At 42.2% G+C, this 20593-nt stretch overlaps 1 protein-coding gene across 4 annotated transcripts in view; it reads left to right on the forward strand.

Moving 5' to 3' along the window:
- Positions 1-20593, forward strand: part of Dip2c (disco interacting protein 2 homolog C) — a 392422-nt gene that overhangs the window by 362954 nt on the left and 8875 nt on the right. For all 4 annotated transcript variants that reach the window (XM_006516473.2, XM_006516474.3, XM_006516475.4 and 1 more), the window contains 4 exons: positions 7519-7580; positions 15143-15200; positions 17177-17251; positions 19785-19959. In XM_006516473.2, the coding sequence (XP_006516536.1) occupies positions 7519-7580; positions 15143-15200; positions 17177-17251; positions 19785-19959 (370 nt within the window). The remainder of the gene's footprint in view (positions 1-7518; positions 7581-15142; positions 15201-17176; positions 17252-19784; positions 19960-20593) is intronic.

The following is a 20593-nucleotide window of genomic DNA, read 5'->3' on the forward strand; positions in this document are numbered from 1 at the left end:
GCGGCTTCTGGTGACGCTGCTGCCTAAGGCATCCATTCTATAAGTGACGCCTCCCCTGCACTCCTTTACGTATGCCAGATGAATTCTGTGATAAAGTAAGCGAATGTTGTAATCAGTTCATTAAACGTTTGTTGATGTCCTCTCTGGGATGAATAGACTTTTGTTCATGTTTCTCCAGGAGAAGTTAAGAACATAGAGTTAACATCTCAATTCCAAGGTTTAACTGTGTATATGTATATGCACACACCTAGTTAATGTTTTCTATCTACTTATTTAAAACAACTATTTACAATGAAATAATGTAAGTTCCAAGCAATAGGAGGAAATCCCTTACTCTTGTACAACTGGAACCTAGTGGTTATCTGGTAAATATGTTGTAACAATATTGAGCAAGTGAAATGTTATCTTCATCTTCATAATGGGGAGCAATAATGTATTTTATTTATTTTAATCTTATCAATATGGCTATTACATTGTATTTACTGTTAGCAATAGGAGTACTGGTCCTGTTTAGGGTTTATAACCTCTTGCCAAGGGTCTTTTGGGCCAGATGTGCTACAGGATTAACTTTTGTGGAGCTGGGGAGGTAGCGCCTGGAAAGAGTGGCATGCATAGCATGAACAAATCCCTGGGCTTTATGCCCTGCACTACATAAAGCAAACATGGTGGCTACCCTGTAACCCAGCTCTTGAGAAGAGTAGGTGTGGGATGGAGACCAAGGCCATCCTTGGCCAGTATTGTGTTGAGACCAGCTTGAAATGTAATTATATTTTCAAAAGATCCTTCTAATTTTGAAAAAGTTTTTTTTTTTAATTTTTTTGAAAAGTATCAACAAATGCTCCATTTCTGGCATCCCTGCCCAGCAGGCTATGGGGCAGCGACCCATAGCTCACCCACAGCAAAGCTTCTGTAGCTCAGAAGATGGTGGTTCTATACCCTTGCCTACCTCTACTCTAGAAACTAGCCCGTGACAAAGTTCTTACCCTCTATATATTTCTCGTTGTCAGTGTGATAAACAATCAAAGCATAGATCTACCTGGCCCTTCCCCTGAAAATGTGATTATCGTTTGTTGGTGAAGAGTGCCTTGGGCACAGACTTTAGGGTGGGTGATCAAAGAAGTGTTTGGGCAGGTGCTCGTTTGCAGCGTGTACCACATTCACAAGCACGATGGCCTTTTGGAAAAGTGATAGCCTTGGGAAAGGATGGTCACTGGAGACATTTGTGTCTGTTACTTTTTATGAAATTATGTGACAGCTGCTGAACAAACAGGGCCATGAACACATAGTCTGGAAGGCAGAAAACCTTATTGCTTCCTGTGGTATTTTCTCTAGAACATGACACAGTGTGAAATAAGGTGTGAGGAAGACCAGTGTGCAGGCGGAAACATAAAAATCTAAGATATTCTTCACATTTTCCTACCTTCTGCCCACATGGTTAAGGTGAAGAAGATGAGGCTTCTCTGAGGAGAACCAGCATCACTGGTGTTCACAAACATTGGTGTATCGGTGGGAATGTTAGCTGTCGATTGGTTGGCTATTTCTTACTAGTGGTCTTTTCCATATCTGATCACCATCCTTACATCCCTTCAGCACACTGAGTTTCTGGATAATCAGCTAGTTACAGTGAGGAGATCTAATCTCTCTGAGACAGTATTAAGCAGCTTAGAAAGGGAGCCTCATCCCTGTGTGTCTAGGCTTTAAATATCTATTCCTTAGGGACAGTGTTTTGTGAAATTAGTGGTGTCACTTTTAGAGGAGTTTGCTGGCCTTGTAGGCTTCTATGCACCTTATAGATGTGGAATTTATTTTTTAATTACAGACCAAAAGGCCTCAACAGTGCCTTAAATACTCAAAGATGAAATCATGCAGTTTTTTCTAGCGCTGAACAAACATAGGTAGATACCATTTAGAACATATCTGAGAGGGCTGGTGTGATAACTTAGTTTTAAAGGCCCTGAGTTCAAATCCTAAACCCACATTATAAAGGAGGCCAGGTCTGGTATACACACTTGAAATCCTAGCACCTAAGAGGAAAATCTTAGGGATTCAACCACCAGCCACCCTAGTGTGCTTGGCAAATTCCAAGCCAGTATCTGAGGAGCAATACTTGCTCTACAGGGGCACATCTATAGTTGTATACACACATATACAAATATATCAGATAACATGCCCTTTTACAGTTTAAAGGAGCCAGAGAAATATCTCAGTGTATAAAAGTGCTTACTATTGAGAATGATGGTCAGAGCAACCTAGAAACCTAGTGGTGGAAGGAGAGCGCTCCACAGGTTGTCCTCTGACCTCTACACATGTACCAAGGTACTGCATTCATCCCCCCCCCCCCCCACCAATCATAAATAAGTGAATGCCATTCTAAAAGTTAAGCTTTAGAAGAATAGACTTGGGGTTTGTTTTTATTTTGCAAACATCTTCATCTGTGCCCCCAGCTGTTTTCACTGCCCAACCTCACATCACTCTTCACCCTTGGTCAGTCTCATGTTGAACCACCTTCTCTTTGTGGAGTCATCATGCCTTTGCATGCTGACCTTCATCTGCAGTGTGATAGAGGCTATGCCCTAGTCCTGGTCCCTTCCAAGACCTTTCAGACTCCATAGGGGCAAGGACCTTCCTTCCTCTTCCTCTTCTTGCTCTACACTTCCTCTCATGTCTTCTGTAAGCAGCTGTGCTAGGAATAGCTTCACTAATGACCCTCTAGGGGCCAACACACCATCACATCTCCCGATTCTGTCACTTCTGAGTATGAACAGAAATGCTGAGAACTTGAGTCATCTAACCTTAGCCCTATGCATTTCAACAGAAGCTACAGCAATTAAATGAATACTTTCTTGATCAGAGTGTAGTGTCCCATATAAAAAGCGTATAGCACATAAGAATTTCCTCCAAAATGAACTCACAGTGTGAATCTGCAACAAGTGAATTGTACTTACAAGAGAAAAATGGCTATCCAAGCTTTGCTCTGTAAGAAAACACAGAGACAGAGTGAGGAGTATTTTTAACAAATTTATCAAACCCTTTGATTAGGGCAGCTTCTAGTTGGATCCTCCCGTACACATGAAGGATAAAGTTTAGTCATTGTTTTTTATGAAGAGAAAAAAAAAACATAGATTAAATGGACTTTACTAATTGACAGAGCTATGGAATAAAAGCCAAACAAAAAAACAAAAAACAAAAACAAAAATACCCTATAAGAATAATAAGCCACTGGTTACCTATAGGAATGACATTTCTCAGAATCTTGAGCTATTAAAATGACACAATTTTCATTTGTTGAATTTATGATAAAAATAGATATTGGAAATATCGAATTACTACTTTAGGGTTTAGTTAACTTAAGTGTTAGATTCTGTTGTTTGTTTGATTTGTTTGTTTGAGACAGGGTCTCACTATGTAGCTCTGGCTCCTGGAATTCATTCTGTAGACCAAACTGGCCTCTAACGCTCAGAGATCTGCTTACCTCTGCCTCCCAAATACTGGGATTAAATGCATGTACCACTGTGCCCAGCTTAACATCATTTTCTGCAATACCATTAAACAGTGTCATTGTTTATTATTAACCTGTCTTGGGAACACTTTCCCATCACTTTAACATTTAAAGCAAAGAAACTGTCTCTGCATTAGCTATGTGACACATAAAGTTGCATCCTCTTTTCATTAAAGGAAGAGAAGGATAAACAATGTCCTTCCATCTTCCAAAGGAGACTTAAGATGTTTTCTTATTAAGAGGGGAAAAAACCTTAAATATGAATGATGATGGTATATTACATAGGATAAGATGAGTAATTTATCTGAGTGAAAAGCTTGTTTATAAATAACTTTGTAGAATTAATAGTAAAGTTCTAGTCAACCTTAAATCTTGAAACTAACAAAGAAAGAGAAATACAGTAGTCACAATGATAGATAATTGATAATTAAGACTCCAGTCTGAAATCACGGGACCTGTATTCTCCATCATTTGACTTGTTCTTCATTGCAGTCAAGAAACGTTCCTGGTTTTCAGACTGTGCTTTTTTACCCATAGCCTGGCTAAAGGATAAGTCATGAATGTCAAATAGATGTCTAAGTTTGATTCAGTGTGTTCCATGTGGGAGATATTCATTCCAACACATTGCATGGGTTACTTTATTTAAACAACACACAGGGCATCTATGAGTAAGTACTGTCATTCCCACACAGCGTGGCAGGACTAAGCACTTCGCCCAATTCCTGATGCAAGTGAAGTGGTCATCAATGCAATGCAGACATTTGCTCTGAACTTATATACTCATTCAGTCATCCAAGTAAAACTGATTTCATGAGGCTTCACTGAAGTAGTAAGAAGGGTTCCACATGTCCATAAACCCCAAAGTCTGTTTGTTTGACAGTTATCAGACTTTGGCAGCCTGGGTGTTCACATGTTACTTGCCAGCCCTCTGAAGGGAGGCACTCACTGAGCCAGAGTGAGGAAGTCAGGCTTAATGTTGCTATGGTGTTTTCAGAAGGGTCGGCTCAAAAGAAAAATAAGAGTGTGAGCAAATGGACCCATGTTCCAATAAAACATTTCAAAACCAGGCAAGATGGTCTTTGGCTAGCCCCTTGAATATCATTCCATTTACCAGTTTGGCAGCACTATCTTTTGAAACTTGTCAGTCCCACCCCAAATCTCCCTAAAAAAAAAAAAAAAAAAAATGGACCTTTTTTTTTTTTCTTTTTGAGACAGGCTTTTATGTAGCCCAGGCTGCTGTCAAACTCAGTGTGTAAAGAGGAAGAAGCAAGTATACAATTTAGGAGCCTGGTACTTGATACCTTTATACCTCAGAAATGCACCTTCGATCCTTTTGTCTTACTGATTTTTTTTTCCATTTTTTATTAGGTATTTAACTCATTTACATTTCCATTGCTATACCAAAAGTCCCCCATATCCACCCACCCCCACTCCCCTGCCCACCCACTCCCCCTTTTTGGCCCTGGTATTCCCCTGTACTGGGGCATATAAAGTTTGCAAGTCCAATGGGCCTCTCTTTCCAGTGATGGCCGACTAGGCCATCTTTTGATATATATGCAGCTAGAGTCAAGAGCTCCGGGGTACTGGTTAGCTCATAATGTTGTTCCACCTATAGGGTTGCAGATCCCTTTAGCTCCTTGGCTACTTTCTCTAGCTCCTCCATTGGGAGCCCTATGATCCATCCATTAGCTGACTGTGAGCATCCACTTCTGTGTTTGCTGGGCCCCGGCATAGTCTCACAAGAGACAGCTACATCTGCGTCCTTTCAATAAAATCTTGCTAGTGTATGCAATGGTCTTACTGATCTTAATGGCTAGGATGAGATGCTGTAACTGCAGATGTAAAGGCTTCTCTTCACTGTTGTGAGGAACTTAAAATTACTGAAGGAGCTGAAGAAGTGGCTTCGAGGTTAAGAGCATAGATAGCTCTTGCAGAAGACCTGAGTTGAGTCCCAGCACCCATGTTGGGCAGCCCACCACCTTCTGTAACTCCAGGGGGATCTGACACCTATGTCCTCCGTGAGTGCCTACATTCAGAAACAGACCCAGATGCACACACGTCTTTTAAAAACTTGATAAAGTCATTAAATTGAGCCGTTGAAATATATTCTTTGAAGTGCCATTGGAAAGAAAGAACAAAAAGCACCCTAAAGTCACTGTTGAGATGTACTATCTACCTACTGATAAAGGTTCTCTGACAATTTACATGCCATGGGCTATCCTCTATTTCTCTTTTGTGCTCTGTGGATATGTTGACATCTTTTCAGTTTTTTTCCATCTTTAACAGTATAGTGGTTAATTTTAATGGTCTCCACATTTGACATTGTTTTGATCCTGTTTTTACTTTGTTCCCTGCTTTCTGCATTCTTCCGTACCCCATCCTCCCCTTCTCTTCACCCATGCTTAATTACTGCATTGTTCTCTGTGTGTCTCTCCTGTTTGTGTCCTTCCTGTCTGTTGGCTTGTATATTCTCCTTCTTTCTTGTCCCCACCCTCTTGCTGCTTGTAGCCCCACAGGCTGTGGACACTGGCCGAGCAGGTAGGGGACTTTTCTATTCATCACACCAGCATACACTCACTTCCTACCTCCTGCCATTCCAGCTTCCAGCACTGAGACAAGCTGGAAGTGTAGTGAAGAGATTGATAGGTGGTCTGTAGGCCTGTGGCTCAGTACCACCTACAGTAGCACCACCCAGAGGTGTGTCGCCATGAGTGTGATCACTGTTCCCTAGCTGACTGGGTCTACTTCCGTTTCCCACCATCCCTACTTCTCACCACCCGTTTTGTGCCTTGCTGGTCTTTAGTTGACCTCAGATGTTATGAGTCTCACATTGCTCATTTCATCCAGGCAGTTTCTCCATCTGCTTCTCTGAAGCACAGCTGCATTGAATAATTACAAGATGGAAAGAACACTGGAGGCCACTGTCACTGTCATCAGTGGCTTGACTGTGTTTCCTCTTCCTGCTCGCCGTGGTGGGACGTCAGTCATCACTATCCCTGAGTGTTGTAACAAAAAGGTGGTGATTTGTTTTGTTTTAGACAGGGTCTCACAATGTAGCCCTAGCTGGCCTGGAACTCAAAAGTACCCACTTGCATCTGCCCCTGCTTCCTGAGCACTGGGATTAAAACCATAAGCCACCATACCCAGCAAAGCTGTTATTGTTTCTATTCTTATATTTAAACATACTTTGGTACACAATTGAGATTCTCAAAGAAATATAGTACAGTTAAGTAAATTCTGAAGGGTGTAATTTGCCCCAGCCCTCTTACAAGTCTGCTGTGTTTGCCATGTTTTTCAACCTTCTTATCATATTGCATTATCATATGTAAAATGTTACGTCATCTTAATAATACATACCTTCCCTGAGCAGAGGCCTTTGGTCAGAAGTCAGCCCAGTATATTTTAGAAGACCTTTATGATTCCAAGATGAGATTGTCTGGACTGCTATGTTAAAGCTCAAAGTACTTATTGCTAGTTGATTTAGAGAATCATAGAACCTCCCTGACTTATGTCATAGACAAAAATAACCATCTGAGGCTAGAGGCACAAGCGGGATTAAAAGGAACAAAATAATTATCTCTTGTATCTACCCCCTCAATCTGTCAGCTCCTGTCATGCTTATGCTTCAGTATCTTAAGGTCTAAAAATAGCCTTTCTGAATGCATGTAGTGAAAATTTCTAAGCAAAAGACACTTCATATCCTGACAACCCACTTTTGCAGTCAAACTTTTTCTAGTAAAACATGTTATATTCCTCCCTTCATTCTTATTATACATGGATGGCTGGGATAAAGCTTTGTGACTGACCAGTGTGGTCCTAAGGTGTTCCTTTGGGAATTTAGATGATCAAATTAGATGTTAGGTGGCTGCTTGGAGAGGTATAGGCTTAGCACCATAGTCTTTGGGGTTGTTTGTTCAGCTTATGGTTTTTACCAGCCAAATGCCTACCAGTTAGTAGAGTATATAGACACAGCTTCTTTCCATGCAAACAGGTTAACCATGCTATGTTGTTGTTCACAGGGGACATCAGGACCTGACCCCACCACTGTCTATGTTGACATGAGAGCCCTGAGACATGACAGGTATGGGTTCTCTCCTCTCTTCTGTCCCCCCTTCTTCTATTGTTGGTTATCCAGCTAGTATGTGTTCAAGTTAACCAAGATGAAAGTAGCCATGTTTACTTGTTGAAACTATCATTATATGGAGAAAGTGTATGCCTGGGAAAGCTGGCTAAAACTTTACAGATAAAAACTTGGTTGTACAAGACTGATGGTGTGATGAGAGGTGTCTAAAAGTTGTGGCCATCTCAGGTCCCATTTTTCATGTCACCATACATCAGCATTCCAGCTACATTTCTTCATAAGGGATGTATACATTTGCACCTTATGGTTGCTGTTTTTATGAAAGAGTTAAAGCTGAAGTGAACTTACCTTTTCTGCAAAGCTACTGAGCAGACTTTTGAAAGGGATTATGTCTCAGGAAGACAAGGCAGGGGCCATACACCATAAGTCCTTTTGGAGAAAGCCCTGCCTCAACTAGAAGAATCTATTGAGATGTCTAAGAGGGAAGAAAAAAGTTATTTTACATCAGTTGTCCCCATTGAAATGGTTTGTGTTGCTATATGTCAGGTAGTGTGCTGTTTACCCTGTGTTTCCTAGAAGTTTATTCACGTATCAACACTATAATATGTGGAAAAATAGTCAAAGAGTGGTTGTGTGGTTGGGACTGAGGACATGGGAAGCAGTTGTACCCTGCCTGACCAAGGAAACAGCTGAAACTCTTCAGAGACAGGAACCATTCCCTGTACAGACTGACAGGGGGTCCAAATTTGATGACCAGATAGAACATGCCACCTCCAGGAGATCAGGGTAGTCATCACTCCCTACTCGTACAAAGCTGTGTATATACCCTTACCCAATATTGGTCTATATCTGGAGCTTTCTCTGATTGGTACAATTTGCCATCAAAAGTGATATGCTGCTAAGTAGTTCATAGAGGTAAGGGACTCTGCTCATGCCCTGTAGTTCATGGAATGGGTGCTAAAATATCAGCAGCACTCTCATAGATGGCTATGAGCCTGTGTTAGACCCTCACCTGATCACAGATGTTAGAGGCTGTGTCAATAAAGCCCCTTACATGGTGGCTGGGGACCAATAAAAATGCCTGTCCCCTCACTACTTTCCTCCACAGAATCAGGTTCTAGATGCTCGGGTTCAATCTGGAGCACTTTCTAACTCAGAAACAGCACTAAAATGACAAAATGCGTTGCCCCAGGGTCAGAGGCGTGAGGGTTTCCAAGTGGGAGCTCTGCATCTGAATTCAAAGCCACTTAACTGTAAACCTTTCTGAAAGATAATGTCTTGTTTGTATACCTTACTGAAAGAGTGCCTGTGCTAGTGACCCTTGGGCTATCCTTCCAAATCCAGAGAGAGCAGAAATGCACTGCAGTTGGATGCCCTCCTGTGTTATAGTTGGGCAATGGGGGGAGGCCTAAAATTGGATTTGGGATTTTTTTTTCTTCTCAGAAAAAGACAGTCTTAAGAACTATCTTCACCTGTTAATCTTTTACCTATCATTTGTCTTCATCGTGACAAATCTTCATACTACATGGGCAGGGTGTGAGGGAACTGCTATGAAGTGAGGATCTGCATGGTGTATAGTGGTGAGTGATTCGTAGTCACCATCACAACAGTCCTGGACTGCTGGAAAGAGCAAGAGGCCTGGGTCAAAGATGAGTCCTTTGCAATCATTCAATTCTGTAATCTTAACTAATGCCCCTGAATGATGCTGTGTCCTAATTTCAAGTAATAGTCTTCCCAGCCTAGGATGCTTTGCACATTAAAATAATTGGAGAGAGATGTGACAGTGAGTTGTGTTCTGGAACTTGCTCCAGGGTCGTGTGTCATTAAACGTGACTGGATCGTGTCATCAGTTGTGATGACCATGAGCGCTCTTGCCCTTGATGGAGTGCGAGGCCACAGCTTCTGCTGCAGGGACGGCCTTAGCGTGGGGCTGCGTCTGCAGTCACCAGGCTTCCCATCAGCGTGCGTGCAGGGTGTGGAAGGACTGTGGAACTTTGCGCCAGAAGACCCATTCGGTAGTAAGAGCTCTGTCGATGTTGTGTAGGGGCTTGGAAGATAATGTTGAGAACACTGCAGAAGATGGAGCTCTGATTTGTGAAATTTCAGAGGGAAAATTAAAGACTCTTTTCAGGGCCATTGCTGTTTTGATTGTGAAGATTCTGTAGTTCTGGTTAGCTGGGGCTGAAGAATCAGCTGTGATTAACAAGATACCAGAACTACCAAAGCAAACACTTGGCATTACTGGGACTGGCCCAGGTACCATCTTAGAGCTTGGATATGATGCAGTGCTGTTTCCCTGAAATAACTTGCTCAGTTCTCTTATATAGTAGAGAAAAACTGAGCCACCAGAGTATCTCCTCGGATCTTACCCCTCCACCTCCTTCACCCAGGTCTGCTTCAGGCATTTTCAGTCTGCTCTGTGTGGTAGACACCTGCTTCTCTTTCTCTGCCCCAGCAGCTCTTCCCCACAGCGTGGGGCTGAGAGATACTTCTTTCACTCCAAGACTCTGCAACTCACTCTCCGTAAATTTCCACCGCAGGATATGGGTGAGTGCTTGAGACACTCAAGTTGACTCAAACCCTCCTCCACTTTATTTTTCAAGATGATAGGTGTTTACATTGTTCCTGCTTGTTTGGCCTTCTGTAGAAATCTGTTCTACACACCTCACTTCATCTGCCTAGCCCCCTTTTCCTTGGCCTGCTGCATAGAATCTCAGTATCATTTTCATCCTTCATTCACTTGTCGGTGGATGTCACCTTCCTGGTATCCAGACACACTGACAGCCCCATCTGCATCCTCTGGATCCTCCTATGGTAGATGTTTCCCAATAGGTTTTTCCCTCATCCCATCTGAGAAGCCAAGTCTGTCATTCTCAACTCAAATACTGCATTCTCCATACTAAAGCCACTTTTTCCCAGAAGAAAATCATATCCAGGTTTTACATCTTCAGCATTACTTTTGACCTTGACTGACAAATGTAAAATATACCTTGTATTGCAACTCCTGTGACATAAGGGTTCAAGGTTCAGACAGGTCTGAGTCAAGATTGCCCTGCTATGTACCCTGGAACAAGGTGTTAGCTCTGGGGTTTCAATTTCCCTATTCTTAGCATGGGCACAATAAAATGAGTCTTTGCAGGTATCTGTAATAGCCAAAGGAACAAAGAACTCTGAGGCTCTTGGGGTACCTTGAAACTTTCAGGGACCCTTGCTGTACAGAGAGAGGGTGAAGATTTCTACGGTAATATAAGTTTTCCCTACAGAGGCCTAGTATATCAGTCCATAGCACCCTAATGTGCTTCCCTTAGAGAAGATGCAAGGCCAACACCTGGAAGGCAGTGAGGCAGGAGAGTTCTGACAATGTTGATCCTCTCATTCTTCTAGTGTTCCTGTGAAGGTAGGGTAGTAGTTTTCTCATTACACCTATGTGAGGATCTGCCATAAGGATTACTTACTTTACCAATTGATTTAATGGGACATTCACTTGGAAGTAATTATCACTTAATTAACCTGGGGAAGCTTAGTTTGTCAGTATGCTCTGTATTCACTGTGAGAGAAAGAAGGAAAGAGGACAAATAGGTGTGAGCTAGCTCAGAGATTAAGATCAAGATCTCAGTATGCCCAGCCTTTAGTAGCAAGGAATTAAATAGATGCATTAGCCACTTCTGCTTGGTGTTTGTTATGCCTCTGTCTTTAATACCCATTTTATTCTTCTAGCCCTAATGTTAGGGATTTGGCAATCTGTTTGTAGCCAGGTTGCCATGGAGAACATTTCTGCCTCATAATGAGGATACATATTCTGGAATAAATTTAGTTCCCACATATACAAGAGAAAATGTTCAGGGGCTATTTGAGAATTGTTATTAATTTTTAAAGGTATTATTTACTGTGTATTTATTGAAAATGAATTCATAGTTACTTGATCTCTTTCAGTTTGATCTTTTCTTAAGCACTTGAATTGTTTCATCTTTAGGTAGAAAAGAAAAACATCTCTCAGACATTTCAAGACAGTTTTAGTGGATTGCCAAATCTTAACCCAGTATTAGTGTGAAGATTTGTTTGCCTCCATCATGGAGTGTAACCTGAAATCATGATTAAAGGGTGCAGCTAGAGCAGTATGAATTCTAGGGCTGTGGATGTAGATCAGTTAGAGCATTTGCTTAGCTTAACAGGTAAGATACTCTGTGTTCCATCCCTAGCACTGTGTAAACTGGAGATAGAGCCACACACCAGTGATCCCAGAACTGGGGAGCCAGATGTAGGGAGACCAGAAAATCAGGTACATAACAAGTTTGATGTTAGCCTGGGCTTCATGAGAACAACCCTGGGAGGAAGGCAGGAAGGAAAGAATGAAAGAAAAGCATGGATTTTTAGATTAATTGCAACCTAGCGAATAGCTGGATAACAAGGTTCCCAAGAGCAGTGGACGGAGAGAAAGGCATCTCGGTGGGGTTATGTTGGTCAGCAGCGGGAAAGGAGAAGCAGGGGTAAAATCAAAGACATTTATTTGTCCAGGGACTTTGCTAGCTTGGACCCTGGTGTGCATTATGTGAGTGGCATGAGTTCTGCATGTGCATGTGTGTGGTGTGATTTAGGGGTGTTGAACATGTGCACATAAGCTTATTGTATGTTAGAGGATCTTGTGTGTTGAAAATGTAACAGCATATGGGTAGTATGTTATCTATGAGCTACATATATATGCCCATGGTTGTAAAAAGGTGCTAGAAGCAAAGAGGACTTCTATATGTGTAAGGATATGTGTATATATGTGTGTGTTGCATACACAGGTGTGTTCTGTGTATGTGTGTGTACATGCTAACATGAATTTGTACTTTATATGCCAGTGTTCCTGAATACTTTCCAAAGTACATTCCAGGATTTTCTGGGAAGAGTTGGGGTCTGCTGTCTTGAACTTTCTGTGGCCTGTGGTGCTCCCAGATAGGAGCTGGGCCATGGGTACAGCATGTTCATTTTTACTGGACCTCTGACAGATGACTGACCTAACAATTGTACATGGGCTGTCACACTGTTCTGTATTTTGTACCATTCTTGACCTGCTCCCTGGGGTCTTACTGTTCCTCTGGCTGAAGTGACTGACAGATGCCTTGAGATTAGATGAGATATTTAATCTTTATTATTAGCTTTTTTCCCCCTCCCCCTCATACAGAAGTGGGTGCTCACAGTCATCTATTGGATGGAACACAGGGCCCCCAATGGAGGAGCTAGAGAAAGTACCCAAGGAGCTGAAGGGGTCTGCAGTCCTATAGGTGGAACAACAATATGAACTAACCAGTACCCCCAGAGCTCATGTCTCTAGCTGCATATGTAGCAGAAGATGGCCTAGTTGTCCATCAATGGGAAGAGAGGCCCCTTGGTATTGCAAACTTTATATGCCCCAGTACAGGGGAATGCCAGGGCCAAGAAGCAGGAGTGGGTGGGTAGGGGAGCAGGATTGGGGGAGGGTATAGGGGGCTTTCAGGATAGCATTTGAAATGTATATAAAGAAAATATCTAATAAAAAATAAATTAAATTTAAAAAATAAAGTACTTTTAAAAAAAGAATGTGGTCACAGGATCATAATATAATATGATTTTTCTGATTAATCAGCATTTGAAACTATATTCTGAAATATCCTTGAAAATAAGTTAACTGTCTTCCTTGGAGAAAACTGAAGAACATTCATTCACCTTTTGTAGAATCTCCTCCATGGGTAATTTGATAAGAATTTTGATTTTCCATTCCTGAGGTGAGCCCCAATCTTCCATGGAGCTTGCTTCGAAACCTTTTTCTTGGTGGCTCATGAAAGATATATGGTTCACATTTCTCACCCTCTTCAAATACCCCATGAACTAACCATGCATGGAAGGAGGGGGCTGCTACTGTTGGAGCCATGCAGCATGGGTGAGGAGGCTGAGCTCCTCTTAAACAGACCTCAGCCAAAGTCTGAATCTGGAGCTCGTTCCCATTCACAGGCTGGCTCACCTCTCCTTGGTCACAGGCTGGCTCACCTCTCCTTGGTCACAGGCTGGCTCACCTCTCCTTGGTCACAGGCTGGCTCACCTCTCCTTGGTCATATAGCAAGGGTTGAAGTGTAGAAATCAGTTCTAAAGGAAGTAGGCATTAGTAATTGCCACCAACCTCTGGAACTCAGATTGCAATAGAGGCCCTGGATGAACACATGATGTTCTTAGTTCATTAACCTTGCACAGTCGTCTGGCAGTGTCAGGAAGTGTTCTCAGGGTGAGGATGTTGTACAAAGCTCATGCCTTCCCTAGGTCTTAACTCAGTTCAGAGTCATTTCATAGAATACTAATGTTGACAATGATGTCAGATCGCCTTGTTTGTAGTTGTGCGATTCCTCCATATGTTCAGAAAATTAGCCCTTTGATGTGTGCCCCAATGCCTCTTCTGCTTTTTCCCCCTCCCATGGCCCTTGAAAAGTCTTTATTAGGTGTTTAGGATTGGAGACCTTATGTATTCTGTGCCTTAGAGGAATATGGAGGTAAAGCTTAGAAAGGGAAGATTTCTTATAATGTGATATTGCCCTAACCTCAAACCTGCTTACAGCTCTTTTCTCCCCCCTGCCCTCAGGTACAGGCCAACCCTGTGTTTTCTGTTCAAGTGCTTGCCAACACTCACTTTGTCTTTGTATTGTGTGAATAAAAATTGTCAAAAAGTTGGGCATGATGACACATGTTTATATCAGCTCTGAGAAACCAGGGACAGTAGATCTCTGGAGCTTTCTTGCCAGCTAGGCATACCTACTTAGCAAGTTCCAAGCCAGGGGAGTTGTCTGTCTGAAAAATACAAAGTAGAGAGTGTTGACCTCTGACCTCCATCCCACTCCTACACACACACACACACACACACACACACACACACACACAATTGCCTTGTAGGTAAGTGAATAGCATCTAATCCTTGTTTAACTGGCAAGGAAGGAAAATGAGCAGTAAACATTACAAAGCCTGACCAATGAAGCCCCAGGAAGGACAGTGAGCCAGCTCAGACCATGGTCAGCCAAGGTCTTCTCAGCACTTCTCCAGACCAGCTTACCATTAACTATGCATTAGACCCAGACCATTTTCCTTCTGGAGAGGATTTTCACTGTTTCTCAGCTCAGGCACTCTTAGTTTAGCAGGCCAGCTGTGGCTACTCAGCCCAGAGACTCTGCCTTCCTCAGCATGTTGTCTACAATCAAAAATAACTCTACCAGATATAGGCCTAGAGGTCACACCTGGGCCTCCTCATGGTTACGGATGCCATTTAATACCCGTCCTTCTACTTTGAGTACAGAGGCAACTTTCCAGTCGTCTTGTAGATGGAGCAAATGTGGCTCCATATCTTTTCCCTGTGGCCTTTACTGATGTTTTCTTACCATTTGTCCTTGTCAGGGCATTATTGCCTCTGCTATCAGTAGACCTCTGTGGAACTGTGGAACTTCCGCCTTTGCCATAGAATAATACTAACAATTAAATAGCCTGCTAAGCCCAAGCCATGTGGCCAAAGACAGTAGTGTGATCCAAAAAGCCCACTGAGTAGTGTGTGTTTCTGCCTACAGAGTCCGGTTGGTAGAAAGGGGATCTCCTCACAGCTTACCTCTGATGGAGTCTGGAAAAGTAAGTATTAAAGGTGTCTCATCCCAAGCATAAAGGTGAGTAAGGATGAATAGGCTCTAACGTGTGAAGAAATGTGATCCTAGAGACTATGTAGTAGTCCGGAAAAAAAGCTGTCTGGACAATGCTGTTTCAGGAGGTTGGCCTATGAGTACAGAAAGTCAATAATAGTATTTTGAACTTTTTTTTTTTAAGTAACAAAGCTATGTTGGGTTGGAGCCACTAGAAGCCTGAATGCTATGTATCTCTCTATGGGATCTGTTCTGAGGGATTGCAAAGGGTTTAATGTGACTGTTTCAGTTCAATTATTAGTCCCTTGTTCTAGCCCTCGGGAGAGAAAAGACTTTCAGAACCTTGAGAAGGTTCTCATACTGTCTTATACTTAAATACCATTGGCTACTATTTACTCACCTGTTCATACCTAAGAAGCAAAGGTTGTGAACTGTTCTATTGATTCTTGTTATCCTAGTGGTCTAGTTTCAAATCAGGACAGTACACTAAAGAACTATGTGGATAATGGTTCTCAGTGATCAGCTAGGAGTTTAGTTTCTGTCACATTGTTACAGAATTGTTCTGTGAAGACAGAACTAAACTTACATGCTGTTTTACTCTTTGGCCCAAATGGTAAATCAGTCTTCATTTGATGTAGTTCTATTTTTAAGTTATTTAATGTATGGATGTATATGTAGTATGCATTCCCATATTCACATGCACATGCACACATGCAGCAGACAGAGCAAAATACTGGATTCCTTCCTCTATAACTCACTCTCTGCATATTGCCTTCAGACATGCTCTTCACTTAAGTAGAATCTACCACATTTTTGACTCAGTTGATTAACCAGAGGGCTGTTGTGATCCACCTGCCTCTCTTCCCCAATTCTGGGGTCACAAGCATGCACAGCCATGTATAGCTTTTTGTGTGGGTGCTGGGGATTTAAACTCATACCCTCATGCTTGCAGGGCAAACACTCATACTGAGTCATCTCCCTAGGTCCTGGACATATGTTGCTGTGGGCCTTGTAGAGTCTGTATATCCATAACTACAAGTCCTATCCCTTAATAAAGTGGTTCTTGGGGTAGGAAGGCAGTAACCACCACCCCAACACAATTGCAGGAATTTTTAGGTACAAACACCAGGGCATCACCCTTCAGATGCAATTTGACTGCTCCAAGATGACATGAGTTTCTACCAGAGAGTGTCTCACTTCAACTTGACTACTAAATGTTAAATATGGCCTGCCTCAGGTCAGAAAACTTGAGATTTTAGAGTGGACCTTTGAGCTCTTTGCAATGTGATACAGTAAACTATGGGTAGGTTGAATGTACATTGGGAGGAAGGACTTAATATCAGTGTCGTTTTATAAGTGGTTCACCAGTAGGAATGCAAATATAGTGGAGAGGAGAAAATAGCAGGACAGGTGTTCTAATCAGAACCCATCCACTTTTACTTCTACCAACCACAAAAACATCCTCTGTTGAATCATTTGCCAAGAATCATTTGGAGATTGGTTCCATTTAGCCCCCACACATCTCTGCAATTCCTTAAGTTCAGGTTGATTCTGGCCCTGCCTCTTTCCTTAGTTTCTATATCCCATGCTGTTAAATCAGTGTGAGCAAATTCCTATTTTACACATCAGACTGGGTAAAATGTTACATCATTTAACATGGGCTTTGTTTCAGAATTCCCTTTTAAATGGTCAGATCTGGGCATTTATTGGCTTTGAGATATGATTGACAATCAGATTTCTGTATTTTAAAGTCCCTCTGCCCCAGATTGTAGACTTGTAGAGCAGTGGTAGCGAGAACACTCTTTGGTATTGGCACACACTTAACTTTATGCCATGATGCTCTCCAAGTGGTCTTCGGAAAGGAAATGGCCACTTGGCACTGGGGCAAGATTGCCAGAGGAGAGTGTCTGATGCCTACCTGCCTTTTTAGCCACCATCAGAAATTGTCTCCTCCTTTTTCTCAAACAGATACTTCCTGGGGTCCGGATCATTATTGCCAATCCAGAAACAAAAGGCCCACTGGGGGACTCCCACCTTGGAGAGGTGAGTCACACAGACCTCCTTCTGGGAGCTCTGTCCTCTGAGTCTGTTTTTGCTTTGGCACCTGCTATCATCCACAGCTCATGCCGCTCACATGAGGCAAGTCATGGTGTCCAGGGAGGAGCTAGAGTTGTGCTTTCCAGATTCAGTGATCACCGGAAAGCTCGGTATTACAGAGTGGCATTCCCCTAAGGACACAAAGGAAAGCTCGGTATTACAGAGTGGCATTCCCCTAAGGACACAGGGGACACAGAGTCATCAGAGTCCACGAGCACTGCAAGTCTGACCTCTACAGAGTCACTCTGGAGAGTGTTCTCATGAGCTCTGTTTCTAAGAACTCCTTCATCGGGAAATTATTGAAACCTACAGAGTGAACAGAGTTCCACCTACCACAACGGCCATGAAACTCAAAAGCCCAAGATTATAAAAGTGGTGAATAGATGTGTGTTTTAGATCAAAGAGAAGAGTGGTGCTTTATGTCACTTGTGATGCCATCCACACCCTGTCATTTAGTCCCATCGTGCTGTTGGCAAGGTATGACTGGAGGGAAATAGCTCACCATGCTTCCAAGCCTAAGTGTTTCAGAACTGACATCAGCAGTGCTGATGCGCCCATTTGGTGAGGTCAAGTGTCACACTTTGTCCTTTCTCTTCTTCTCTCCATTGATAAGACGTGGTAGAGGGAATGAGCAAATGACACGGCCCAAGTCTAGCCTTTCCTTCCAGTTATTGTGCCTATGCCTTGGCTGTCCAGCTTAGGGTCCTGGTGTGTGATCATCTCTGCATCCTGTACCCTACGTGTCACCTGCAGCAGAACAGTAACAGCTCACCCGGAGCACTTCCCACAGAGCATGTGTGCAGACACATGATCAGATCCTAACCATTTCTACTTACTCTCCACATTCCCTTCTTGTCAGGCTACTTTGTAACCCTTGTTTCATCTTGTGATTATATAAAATATGAACTAGGTTAAACAAGTGTTACTACATTCAGGGTTCCTGTCCCCTCCTGAGGCAACCAGGAATTGAGATATTAGGAAGTTGAATATAGATAGATAGATAGATAGATAGATAGATAGATAGATAGATAGATAGATAGTATTAGGAAGTTGAATATAGATAGATAGATAGATAGATAGATAGATAGAGATAGAGATAGATAGATAGATATAGATATATATTTACTCCAACTTGATTGAACCATAATTGGCAAACAAAGTATATAAGTCAAGGTGGGCACATAATATTTTAGATGTATTAGTAGTTTTATACATTGTAAAATGACTTACATTCAAGGTAATCAATACACCTATCACCTTATAAAATTACCTTTTCTGTGTATGGTGAGAAAATTTAGGTTCTGTCACATTATATCTACAGTTTTAAGTGTAGTGGGAATGATGGTTTTCAGCTAGCCCTCTTTTTTTGTAGTCTAGAATGAAGCCTAAAGAGTGGAACTACCCACATTCAGGTGGTTCTTCCTACCTCAGTTAACCTAATCAGAAAAATCCCTCACAGATGTGTCCAGGGACTTCTCTCCAAAGTAATTCTAGATCATGCCAAGGTGACAGCCAATTTAATTTGTCACAATTGTCTTAGCAAGGAAATATTGTATACTGGAGAAGAGAAAACAGTTGTCATCTCATCTGATATTGTCCTTCTATCTGTGTGTTATTTTTTAATTATTTCAGCAAATGCTTAGTAAATGTCTGCTAGGATCCAGGTACTAATCTGGGGTCTTGGAATACAGTGGTAAACGGTACAGATGAAACTTTCACTTCAAGGTACTCAGCTATTTCAATGTTAGTAAAACAACAAAATATCCAATCTCAGAATGCTTGTGCTGGAAACAGTATAACCTGAAAGCCCTCCTCATGGGTCTGGCCCTGTGTATCAACATCACTACATGCATTGTGCAGATGTCTTTGGAATTGTGTTGGCTCCATATTTACGTGGGCCTTTCATGTGGTTCCACATCATCCATAGCTATTGCTTTGCACCTATGTCAGCCTAACAGTTCTGCAGACCCCACATTCACCTGCCTGACTTTTTTATTGACTTTGCCCCTTCACTGTACTTTGTGTTATTTGATCATAGTCCACTTCAAACGGTATGCTAGTCAAGGGAAAGGGAAGGCAAAGTCTTAAGGCTTTGAGCATTTTCCTAGTTGCTCTTAGAAATGACCATCACATTTGAAAAACTATAAGAAAACTCATATGACTTGGTTCCCTTTTAAAATCTTCCTGTAATCTGCTTTAATGAAATTTTCAGATTAAGAATGGCTTATTTGGTTGTGTGGCTTATTTTTACATAGTACTTTTATTATAGAGAAGTTTGTGAGTATACTCCTTGTCTCTACCCCCACCAACCCAGACAGCTGGTCGAAACCACCATTGTCTTGTATTTGAACTGAACCAAGGAAGCCTTAGTCATTGTGGAAAACAGGTTGCTGTGTAGTAGAGAGTTAGCTTCTCTTCCCCAGAGAAGGCTGAGTGGACAAAGTAGCTCATGCACAATAATGTTTCATTCTGTCCATAGATCTGGGTTCACAGTGCCCACAATGCCAGTGGCTATTTTACCATTTATGGAGACGAATCTCTTCAGTCTGATCATTTCAACTCCCGGTTAAGTTTTGGAGACACCCAGACTATCTGGGCCCGAACTGGCTACCTGGGCTTTCTTCGGAGAACTGAGCTCACAGATGCAAATGGAGGTAAGTCCAGGCTGGATGATGCTGCACATTGGACAGAAGTTGAATTTGACTGACACTGAAAATGGCTTTGAGGTTGAGAGCCACACCAGGACCTCTGCTTGCCCTTACTCATCTGAAAGTGCCTGACCTTGAAAAAGAGACAAGTAGGGACTGGGTAAAGTATTTACCATGTAAACATAAGACCTGAGTTTAATCCCCAGAATTCACTATATGCTTCTTAAGATCTTAGCACTAGAAGTTAGCTCCCTGGGCCATCTAGACAACCAACCTAGACAGATTGGTTCTAAGTTCAGTGAAAGGCCCTTTCTCAGCAAACAAGGTGACTAGCAACCAAGGAAAATATCTGATGCTGATTTCTGGCTTCCACACATATACATAAATGTGCACACACCTATAAAACCAAATACACATGACCATGTACACACAGGCAGGTAAGATATAAATGTAGTGGACAGAACTGTGCCTTCCTTTGCCTTCCTGAGAACCAAGAGCAAAGGTAAAGCTAAACACGAGCCCAGCACTCCCTATGGTGACGTGTGCTTAGTGTCCTCATAAATTCCAGGGGTTGCATGCTGTCTCTACCAGCACCACTCCTGTGACATTTGGAAGGGAGTCTGAGTCTCTGGGCCCTGAT

Source organism: Mus musculus, chromosome 13 (genome assembly GCF_000001635.26).
Source record: "Mus musculus strain C57BL/6J chromosome 13, GRCm38.p6 C57BL/6J".
NCBI classification, from domain to species: Eukaryota; Metazoa; Chordata; class Mammalia; order Rodentia; family Muridae; genus Mus; species Mus musculus.